The sequence below is a fragment of the Rhagoletis zephyria genome, unplaced genomic scaffold (genome assembly GCF_001687245.7).
Source record: "Rhagoletis zephyria isolate East Lansing unplaced genomic scaffold, Rhagoletis_zephyria_1.1 Rzeph_scaffold_01275, whole genome shotgun sequence".
Taxonomy (NCBI): Eukaryota; Metazoa; Arthropoda; class Insecta; order Diptera; family Tephritidae; genus Rhagoletis; species Rhagoletis zephyria.
The window spans coordinates 55,054-67,161 of NW_016158359.1; the positions used below are offsets into that span (position 1 = coordinate 55,054).

General features: G+C 34.8%; 1 protein-coding gene across 2 annotated transcripts in view; it reads right to left on the reverse strand.

Moving 5' to 3' along the window:
* LOC108363432 (thyroid transcription factor 1-like) overlaps positions 1–12,108 on the reverse strand; it is a 124,369-nt gene that overhangs the window by 49,565 nt on the left and 62,696 nt on the right. For both annotated transcript variants that reach the window (XM_017616797.1, XM_017616798.1), the window contains exon 3: positions 10,836–11,047. In XM_017616797.1, coding sequence (XP_017472286.1) covers positions 10,836–11,047 — 212 coding nt within the window. The remainder of the gene's footprint in view (positions 1–10,835; positions 11,048–12,108) is intronic.

Consider the following 12,108-nt stretch of genomic DNA (forward strand, 5'->3'; position numbering starts at 1 on the left):
TTATAAGTCAAACGCTTTAATATGAATCCAAGTTTAATCGTTAACTCAAAGCTACCCTAATATTTCTATGAAATTGTAAAGCTTACTTGAATTGTACTACGCCCATGGAGGCTGGAAAGACTTGCAACTGTATTGGAACTCGAACTCCGAATCTATGTACACATTAAATGGAAAATAAAAAGAGAACCAGTTAAAATTAGAGCAGCTTCGCAAACAGACGTGTCTTTTCGTTAGTTTTGTCTAGATTATTTTTCACTCGTTTGTCGTGCCCACGATTTAGTAATCTTGCAATTTACGCAAGTCGGTAAGAAAACCCTTTTATCGAACAGATGGCACAACGCCGAAACCGGTTTGTCTTCAAACCAAACTTGACAAGGGATGACGAAAATTCTTTTATTTTTACCAAATTTTATATTAGCATTTGTAAATAAAAAAATAGTAAATAACAGGTAAAGAAGTATAAGTTATTTATATACCGAACAAATATCGTAGACTTTCTCTAAACTACATTTGCATGATAAGCAGGGGGGTTTTTCACGATTTCAAACTTTTTCGATAATATGCTGACTTAGCCTTAATGAAATAATTGAACCAAGTTCGGTAGAAATCTATAAGGTGGTTACCAAGATGCACCTCGTAGACCAATTTCTAAAAGTCTATTGTAGTCTTATTTATTGTTTAGAGATTGTTGTAACTATTAACTTGGAGTAAATTAGCGTCCCCAGTTATTGAAATATCGGAGTTTTCGGATGTCTGAACTTTACGGTTATACGGGGAGTGGGTGTAATTTTAGTCCGATTTGAATAATTTTCAACGAATTTATTTCTTGTACTAAGGTTATTGAGTACACCGAGTCTGGTAGAAATTGATGAATCGATTACCTAGACACACATTTGTGGTCATAAGGGGGCAGCGCCACACTATAGGCAAAACACCACGTCAACATGAGAAAAAGCACGTTCAAAAGCATATTGAGAACCATTTTGCCTCTGCCTTGAAAGGGTTTCATATATGACAGAATCTGCATCAAAGGGTTAAAATCTGCATTTTCGTAAAGATATCGACCAGTATACCCATTTTTGTTATAAATTTTTTTTTGTGAAAGCTAGTTTACGAGTTATTAGAGTTTAAAGGAAGCTTTCCTTTTTCCAATCTGGCCATTCGGGTACAGCATCCAATGTCCCAAAAATCGAGTCTTAAGACAAAATAAAGAGAAATCTTTCAGAAATAGTGCCAATGATGTATGAAATATAGTGGGAGCCAAAATCCAAAATTTCCAAAAAAGTGACATTTTGAGCGGTATTTTGAGGGTTAAGTTATTGTTGTTGTAACTTCGCTATAGTTTTCCTACATCATATATGATCACTTATCTTTACGATAAAAAAATTCATAATGGAATGAATCTTCTAACCGAAGATCTACGATTTTGAAAAAACCTCGTGTTTTGCCTATAGTGCGCCACGCCCATTATCCAAAAATATATAATAATCTAATTTTCTGCTAAGTGGTTATTGTAATTATCGATTTTGGGTCAATTAGCTCCAGCAGGTACTGATTTATCGCAGTTTTCGTGTTTCTGTAAATTACCATTATATGGGAGGTGGCCTTGGTTATTGCCCAATTTTAAAGATTTCTACAGATGTCTTAGCTAGGCCCTAGGCAAGGCTCATACCGAGTTTTGTACGGATTGGTGTAGCGGCTACTGAAATACAGCATTTCATCATAAGTGGGCGGGGTCACGCCTATTTTCCAAAAATTTCATGATAGTACTATTTTTTACCAAAATTCTGCTTCTCATACTAGAAGTAAAATTTCCTAAAAAAACGTATAGTACAGGGTGTCCCATAAGTAACGTGCCAAACTTTAGGGGAAGGTAGGTGGGGGGGTGAGCTCCCTGATAAACAAAAAATTTTCAGGTAAAAGTGTCACCGTTTTTGAAATATTTACATTTTTTCGAATTTAAAAAAAATCGTGCCTTTTCATGTGTTTTCTTTAACTGCAACTACAAACCGGGCAATACTTAGTAAATTTTTTATGTAAAATACTTCCAGATAGTTGCCTCTCCATACTCAAATGCAATGTAGTTAAAATATATTAAGGAACCATCATAAAATTAGGACTATTTCTGGATTTTTAACTTTTTGATATTTTCTTCCCCAACTTTGACTATCTCGGGTGAAAAAAAAAGTACTGAGCTATAACTTTACATTACATAAAAAAATTGCTCATTTAATAAAGATTTCAGAAAGGTGCCACACTTACTGTTTTGAATAGAAAAAAAAAGTTATAGCCGCTTTTGTGGGTAAAGGACTGAGACACGCTAGAATGTATTTAATAGATTTAAATTGAATTTGCTCTTGTTACCGTCAAATGACATGCTAAATAGTACAAAGGTACATTATTACCTGCTCCTGACATTATTTTGTGTTACTTACCGGAATTAGTGAAAGTGGATTTTGTGAAATTGGACCCTTCGAACATTGTGTTATTAATACTATGACAGAGAACACGCAGTATACGTCGCATGAATATGCGGATATTCACCTAATTTACGGTGAAGCTTGCTGTAATGCCAGAGCTGCTCAAAGACTCTATGCAGAGCGATACCCCAATCGTCGACATCCGGGTCGTGAAGTATTCGCCCGGACCCATAGAGAAATATATGAAGGTAAGTGATTTTTACACCTTTCTTGTTTGCTTGCTTGTTAACTATCATTTTTCACTTTTTTAAGGTCGCATACCTGGAAGGCGTGGCGGCGAAACAGGACGTCCTGCAACGGTAGATGTTGAAGCTGTGTTAGAGGAAGTGGAACTAGCTCCATCGACTTCAGTGAGAATGATGGAAAGACGGACGGGAATACCAAAAACTACAGTTCACAAAGCTTTAAAAGACCATCGATTTCATCCCTACCACATTCAACGTGTTCAGGCTCTACAGGAAAGAGATTACCTGTCGAGGGTTAGATTTTGCCGTGAAATGTTGCGAATGCATGAATCAGACCCCAACTTTTTTAATAAAATAATTTGGAGCGATGAATCATCATGCAAACGTGATGGTTATTTTAATTTACATAACCTTCACAGTTGGCAGATAGACAATCCTCACGAAATGAGAGAAGATCGTTCGCAGTACCGGTACAAAATAAATTTATGGTGCGGTATTTTTAATTGTCAGATATTGGGACCTGTGGAACTGCCGCCAACGCTCAACTCTCACAGTTATTTAGAGTTCCTTCAGGAACGGCTTCCAACTCTTTTGGAAGATGTACCCTTAAACCTGCGGCGAAGACTATGGCTGCAAAATGACGGGTGCCCTGCTCACTACGGGCGTGAAGTAAGAGCTCATTTAGACGAAACTTATCCTCGCCGATGGATTGGACGATACGGGCCAATCACGTGGCCCGCTCGATCGCCAGACCTGAATCCATTAGATTTTTTCTACTGGGGCTGTCTTAAGGACAAAATTTATTCAAAAACAATTCAAAACGAAGAGCATTTGCGGGAACAAATAAATGGAGCTGCTGCTGAGATAGCCCAATTGAGTTTAAGATCTCTAAAAGCGTCTTTTCTTAAAAGGTGCCGAGCTTGTATTAGAGTAGAAGGTCGCCAATTTGAGCATATTTTATCAATAAATGAATAAATTTCTCTTCAAACGACTCATGTATATTTTATTTCACGTGAATCCATGCTTCACAAAAAATATTGATAGATATAGCCCTTGTTATAGACTCTAGTCCGAATTCCGGTAAGTAACACAAAATAATGTCAGGAGCAGGTAATAATGTACCTTTGTACTATTTAGCATGTCATTTGACGGTAACAAGAGCAAATTCAATTTAAATCTATTAAATACATTCTAGCGTGTCTCAGTCCTTTACCCACAAAAGCGGCTATAACTTTTTTTTTTTCTATTCAAAACAGTAAGTGTGGCACCTTTCTGAAATCTTTATTAAATGAGCAATTTTTTTATGTAATGTAAAGTTATAGCTCAGTACATTTTTTTTTCACCCGAGATAGTCAAAGTTGGGGAAGAAAATATCAAAAAGTTAAAAATCCAGAAATAGTCCTAATTTTATGATGGTTCCTTAATTTATTTTAACTACATTGCATTTGAGTATGGAGAGGCAACTATCTGGAAGTATTTTACATAAAAAATTTACTAAGTATTGCCCGGTTTGTAGTTGCAGTTAAAGAAAACACATGAAAAGGCACGATTTTTTTTAAATTCGAAAAAATGTAAATATTTCAAAAACGGTGACACTTTTACCTGAAAATTTTTTGTTTATCAGTGAGCTCACCCCCCCACCTACCTTGCCCTAAAGTTTGGCACGTTACTTCTGGGACACCCTGTATGTTTCATTGAAATTGAATTCCGTGTTAAATATTTGAATAAATCATTTGGATTTATACAGAGTTTTTAGCCATTTATGTGGGAAAAATAAAACTTTTAGATTTTTGCTTGGATTTTCGTTGATTTTAAATTTGCTATCCCATAACAATTGATATCAAATAAAACTCCTCTTTGAGGTAGAATTTTCGAGTGACGAAAGCTAAACTAGAAACAAAAAATTTATGATATCAATTTCGTGACGAAAATTATATGCACTTTTTTTAGTTGCTTTGGAAACTGACGCAAAATAGTATTATTTAAAACGTTGCGAAGTTCTGTCTACTCTTAGAAACACACACAAAATATCATAACTTTAGCACTATTTAAAGACTTCATCGATAATTCCTCATGGCTTAAATAAATATTTTCAACTACGTGAAAACATTTAAATACTAAGAATTCGCTAATAAGAGTATCTAACTCCATGTCTTGTATGCAAAACTCTTTTACAATGTCAGTAAATTGTGAAAAAAAGAGTTGTAAGTTATAGGCAAAAGCCATTCGAATGTGGTGTAGTGGTAAGCAGTGCGCGTTTTCAATCAACAGCACCTGGGTTCAAGCCCTGGTCAAAGCAACATCGCAAAAAATGTAGAAAAAGGCTTTTTCTTAACAGCGGTCGTCCCTCGGCAGGCAATGGTAAACCTCCGAGTGCATTTCTGCGATGAAAAACAGCTTCTCATAAAAATACAATCGTCGTTCGGAGTCGGCGTAAAACTATAGGTCCCTCCGCTCTGTGTGACAACATCAAGGCGAACGCCACAAGTTCGAGGAGAAGCTCGGCCAAACACTAACATATGTGTAAGCGCCAATATATTATTATTATTATTCGTTATCAAACTGAAAGTTATTTTCGAGACAACTAACAAGACTCGACAAAAAACGTCATCCTTATTTTTAAATAATTTAAGCTCCATCATATTATCTTTTTGTTCGTGGGCATATCAAACATTTTCTGAAATATGTCAATTATAATTATACCCGGGCGCAATTGTCCACAAGGGTATTATAACTTTGATCACATAACGGTTGTTTGTAAGAGGCAAAACGAATCGAGATAGATATAGACAAATGTATACATAAATGATAAGGATGAAAAGAGAAATAGATTAAGCGGTGACTGTCTGTCCGTCCGTAGGTGCACACGATAACTTGAGTAAAAATTAAGATATCTTAACGAAACTTGGTACGTTTACTTCTTTTGGGCGTGGGACGGATGGCATTGAAAATGGACAAAATCCGACAATAACCACGCCTACCTCCCATATAACCGTAATTTTCAGAAATACGAAAACTGCGATATTTTAGTAATTACTTAAGATTGCTCCCTCAAAATTAATATTTGCAATAATTTTAAGACAAAAAATAAAAATATTATAAGTTTTTGAAAAACGGGCGTAGCCACGGCCACTTATGGTTACATGTGTATATCTTAGTAACCGCTGCACCAATTGGCACGGTTGTTGGCCTTGCATACCAAATGGCCGAAAATTTTTAAAATCGGACAATAACCACGCCCACATTCCATATAAGGGTAATTTAGAGAAATACGAAATCTTCGATAAATCAGTAAATATTAAAGCTGATTTATTCAAAATTGACGCTTGCAACAATTCCTTACCACTGGGCGTGGCACCGACCACTTATAATCACATACATATATGTATCTCGGTAACCGTTCTACCAATTTGTACCAAACTCGGTATGGTTATTGTCCTTGCCACATAAAAGCAAAACTTTCAAAACTATAGAAATCGGACTAAAATTACAGCTTTTCATATAACGGTTAATTTTAGAAATGCTTGAAACTTCAATATTTCGAGATTTAAGGACGCTAATTTACTCAAAATTGATACACCCCGGCTTACCATGTAGCGGTAGCTTTCGGAAAGGTGAAAAACGTATACTTAATATTTGCGCCGGGTATTTAATGTTCGGCTCCGCCCGAACTTAGACTTTCTTACTTGTTTTATTTTTACTTTTTACAGTACAGTTTAAGGAAGTTCCAACGTTATATAAAAACCTTCAGAAAATCCTAAAGTATTTTGTTTGAATTGAAAATTCGGTACAAATCAGTACAAGAGTTGAAAAACCAGTAGTGTACTGATAAAATCAGTACGTCTGGTAACTGCACCCTTGTACACAAGTGCGCTCGGGTATAAAAAAAGCAAAAAAAATGGTCCGTGTCACAGGGTTTGAACCCATGACCTGCAAGTTGGCAGTCGAACACGCATCCATTCGGCTAGAGCAACTGTTGATAATAAGTGGAAAAGTACATATTTGAATTCATTCTCAGTACATTTTTAATTCTATATCGAAAATCGTCGGAAAAAGATGTAAGCTTATCGCTACGATATAGTGCAGAATACACTTGTCGTAAACGCAATCGATAATGTGTAGAAAATTTAGAGAATAGCACTACTGGTATTGGTAAAATGAAAATATCGTTAAGAGTGGCCGCGCCAAAAAGGGAAGATATTCAAAAAATGCGCATAATATCGTTACCTTAATTCACAAAAGCCTTAACTGTTTTATTTTACACAAGAAGAAAAAACATTATAACAATTAAATTTTAAGCAAATAAATTAAACAACACCGACTTGAATTCTCATATACAAATTTAAGATTATCGTATCCCATGATCGGATCCAAATTAAATTAATATGGGGCCACCTCCGAGGTACCACCTTTCCTTTAAAAAAATCGTGGAAATCGGTTAACCTGGTCCAAAGTTATGAGGTAACATACATACATAAAAAAATGCATAATACATACCACATCCTGTCAAAATCTGTGAAAAACGCAGTTTCGAAAAAAGTGTTGGTTAGGGCCTTTATGAGTTGAGGTAAAATTATGCATTTGTATAAATTATGGATTGAATAATGGAAAATAAATACAATATGTTCATGTAAATCATTCGTATGACACGGCTTTGCTCGCGCAGCCGCTGTACAATGATACGCGTGTGTTAAGCTCATACACCTCATTAGTCTATCATCTCTCATATCTAAACTTAGGTATATATTTTTGTGAGTGTATACAGTTTGATTGGAGCAGAATTAGGGAATGCACACATAGCCAGTGTTGCCGTTTTAGCCCTTTGGCGGCTAGATTTAGCAACCACATTCTTTTTTTGGCCACATAAATTTAAAATTGCCCCTAGCCCTTTTTTTAGCCCTTTGGAGAATTTATTCATACTGGGCATGAAAAAGTTGTATATGCTTAATTTGATGTATTTTTTTCGCATATACATATGTAAGAGATGAATTTTAAAACTAAGAAAGACTGACATAGTATATGTATTGTATATTCCTTACGTTTTTATACATACATACTGTATAAGTGTTAGGGCTGTTTTTTAACTTATCTATTAACGATTTAACTATAGTTTAAAATAGATAACTTTACCGCCCTTAGGGCCTGTTTAAACTCAGATTAAGTAAACTGGGTTTGAATTGAACATCTGGCTGACACTTGAATGGCTGATCTTAGTTTAAACCAGCCAGATCGGGCGTTTACACTTAGTTTGAACCACGGCCGTGCACTGGCCCCTAATATGCTTCATTAGTTAAATGGCCCATCAGGTCGATTGACCGTGTATGTTCTTGTGGTGTGATTGTACCAGCTGCTGGTGCGACTTCAAAAACTATTTGAAAATTTTATGATTGTAACAGCGTGCTGGTGTCGTGAGTGGTGAAATTAGCTAAATTTTCAAAGTAAAATATATTTTGGCGGAAATTTCAAAGCCGTATTTGTGGAATATTAAGTTCACGATATTGCAGTTCTGAATTAAAAAAAAAAAACAATGTTTAACAAAATGGTAGAAAAATTATGAAATTTCGGCTCAAATCATTTCGATCTTTCCTCGACCTCATTTGTAAGGAAATAAATATTGTACCAGCATGCTGGTAAGTTATATGAAGGGAACGGAATTTATGGAAATTGCCTTTTTTCTGCTAAAGAGATAGAGTATATTCGATTAAGAATGTCCACGATTTAGCTTTCCCTGATTCCATATATACACATTTGATGCCTTTTCTTGCCTTTTTTAAGATATTTGCCCTTTTTTGCCTTATTTAAGATATTTGCCTTTTTTGCGTTTTCTACCTTTAAAAAAGTGATTGTAGCATTTACAATTTTTTTTTTAGATTAAAAAATATGCACATGCCCATGCGGCTTATAGGAGCGCAGGGACCTCTAGCCAAATTGGTGTTGGAAAAATTCAAAGCCGTTTTCTCAGCTAACGTAGGCTTGGAGACAATAAGGGGTGTAGATAAATTTGTAAAAGGCGAGGAAAACGCCCTTATTCCTGATAACATGAACGTTTCAAACGTTCCATATTTAAATTGGGCTCCACTTGTATCAACTTACGTCGAGCGCACATTTAGTACATTCAAGGCTCTTCTTCGCGAAAATCGAATGAAAATGCTGCCAGAAAACTTCAAAATGCTATGTTACTACAACTATACAGATTAAAATTTTATGAGTTAGAAACTCGAAAGGATAAAATAGTCAAAGATTCAAAGTACAAATTTTTCATATAATGAAACTACTTCATAGTTTTTCTCTTTTTACTTGTAATATAAACATTTCTAAAATAAATGTATTTTTTGATTGTTCTTCGTATTTTCTGTCTTTTTTTAGTGCCTTATTTTGCCTTTTTTGCAATACCTAGTGCCTTTTCCTGCCTTTTTCGCTATTTTATTTTGCCTTTTCCAGCCTATTTCGTTATTTTATTTTGCCTTTTTTATAGGTTTTTAGGTCCTAAAAATCCGTTCCCTGGTTATATGCTTCGAGCCTGATGGTACAATCACTTGATCGATCCAGCAAGCTGGTGTCGTATATTTCCCCTTTTTTACGAAAAGGTTTTTGGTGTGTATATATGATTATGTAAGTAAACAATTTTACCTACCATTTTTAGCCACAACGACTTTTTTTAGCCCTTTTTTTAAAGGAATTTGGCTACCACTAAAAATGCATCGCGGCAACACTGCACATAGCAGAGTGTTTCAGTCATCTGGACGCTCATTCAGAATGGTATATCATTTACTTTAGCATTCTTTATTTTTCATTCCATTCATGTAGTCACCACCTTGCTGTGTGTAATCAGTTTTTTTAATGATTGTAGATTGAAACAAGTAAAAAAGTCTAAGTTCGGGCGGAGCCGAACATTAAATACCCGGCACAAGTATTAAATATATGTTTTTTAACCTTTCCGAAACCTACCGCTAGATGGTAAGCCGGGGTGTATCAATTTTGTGTAAATTAGCGTCCTTAAATTTCGAAATATTGAAGTTTCAAGCATTTCTAAAATTAACCGTTATATGAAAAGCTGTAATTTTAGTCATTTCAATAATTTTGAACGTTTTGCTTTTATGTGGCAAGCACAATAACAATAGCGAGTTCGGTAAAAATTGGTAGAACGGTTACCGAGATACATATATGTATGCGATCATAAATGGGCGGAGCCACGCCCATTTTGTCAGAAATTTTATCATAAACCGTACTTCATGGTAAGGAATTGTTGCAAGGGCTAATTTTGAATAAATCAGCTTTAATATTTACTGATTTCGTATTTCTCTAAATTACCCTTATATGGAATGTGGGCGTGGTTATTGTCCGATTTTAAAAATTTTCGGCCATTTGGTATGCTGTAGCAAGGCCAACAACCGTGCCAAGTTTGGAAGAAATTGGTGCAGCGGTTACTAAGATATACACATGTAACCATAAGTGGGCGTGGCTACGCCCACTTTTTCAAAAACTTATAACATTCTTATTTTGCGTCTTAAAACTATTGCAAATACTAATTTTGAGTGAGTAATCTCAAGTAGTTACTAAAATATCGCAGTTTTCGTATTTCTGAAAATTACGGTTATATGGGAGGTAGGCGTGGTTATTGTCCGATTTTGGCCATTTTCAGTACCATCTGTCCTACGCCCAAGCAAGTACACGTACCAAGTTTCGTTAAGATATCTTAATTTTTACTCGAGTTATCGTGTGCACAGACGGACGGACAGACGGACGGACAGACAGTCACCGCTTAATCTATTTCTCTTTTCCTCCTGATCATTTATGTATACATTTGTCTATATCTATCTCGATTCGTTTTGTCTGTTACAAACAACCGTTATGTGATCAAAGTTATAATAACCTGTGCACAAGTGCGCTCGGGTATAAAAATATAAGCCCCACTATCCAACAAAAGGAAAAATAATGAAACCTTGCATGTAAATATTTCATGATGTAAAATTGTAAATGATTTCACAGTTACATATACAGCTCCGGAATTGAATATAAGTGAGTTTCAAACAATTTTACTTTTGAATCGGATTGAAAAGAAGTTTCCCTTTGTCTAAAATTATTTCAGCTTACAAGTACATTTTTGCATGCTAACCTGAGCACTTATCTGCTATTATACCTATAAAATAATTAAAACTACCTGACTTACTTGCAAATCTGGGGTCATTAGTTGTAGATCCATACCAAGTGGCTGAACCTCTCATATCTGAATAGTGTCCAGCCAGAGAGAGATTATCTGCTGGGCCGCAATAACCTTGGACCCCAGGGCTATGATAAAGTGAAGTCATTGCGTACGGATTAGCCATGGTTGCCGATCCTAAGGTACTGGGCGAGGTCACACTACTTCCGCTGGAATTCGTTCTGAAACCGAATATATAAACAAACTGTAAGTATTGGGCACGTGTGTGTGTATAGATCTAATATATTACTTTCATTGATTTTAGTTAATTCCCATTTGTGGTTGTTGTTGCATAGTTTTCGAGGAATTTTCACCATTGTGCCAAATTAACTTTGTATAGATTATTTTGAACAAATAATAGCAATTTCAGATATAGCAGATAAAAATCAACATATATACTACTTTAATTGATTTAAGCTCATTCCCATTTGTGGTTGTTTTATTTATTTATTTTATTTCTAACACGAGAACCCGGTGGTTTTACCATCAAGATGTTAGGATATAATTTAATAAATTTAGCTAGGATTTTATTTAATATGTTTAGCTAGTTACTTACTTACTATTTGAAATTGAAGATATCTTCAGATGGAAATGGTTTGGTTATTTTTACAATCCATGCACTGAAATTAAAATTTCATAAAAGTGTTACGAAAAACTTTCATACACCCCGCGACCAATGACATCACTACTTTTACCAGTTTTTACTGCTTTTTTTTTTGATTTTTTTGAGTTTCATTATTTTTGTATAAAAGTATACCTCTTCATCTAACAAATACATACTCAGACTTTGTACAAAAATTATTAAAATTCCACAAACTTTCCGTCCCAATTCCAAGCATTTTAATTTTAATTGGTAGAAGAATTTTTGGTATGCAGTTTTATAGCTTATTAAATTCTAGTATAACGAAGTGCAAGTTCTAAGTTGCTTAAAAATGCACCCTTTTCCAAACAAAAAAGTGTTTTGTATTGAAGAAATGTGTGATACCATCAGAAATTATCAAAAAGCAACGCGATTTTTTAGAAACTTAAAACTTGCACTTCATTATATTAGAACTTAATAAACTATAAAGCTGCATACCAAAAATTATTATACAAATTAAAATTAAAATGCTTGGAACTGGGCTGAAAAGTTTGTCGAATTTTTATAATTTTTGTAGAAAGTCTGAAATTTAGATTTATTTTAAATAAAGAGCTACTTTTATACAAAAATAATGAAGCTTGAAAAAGGCAAAAGAAAAGTAGT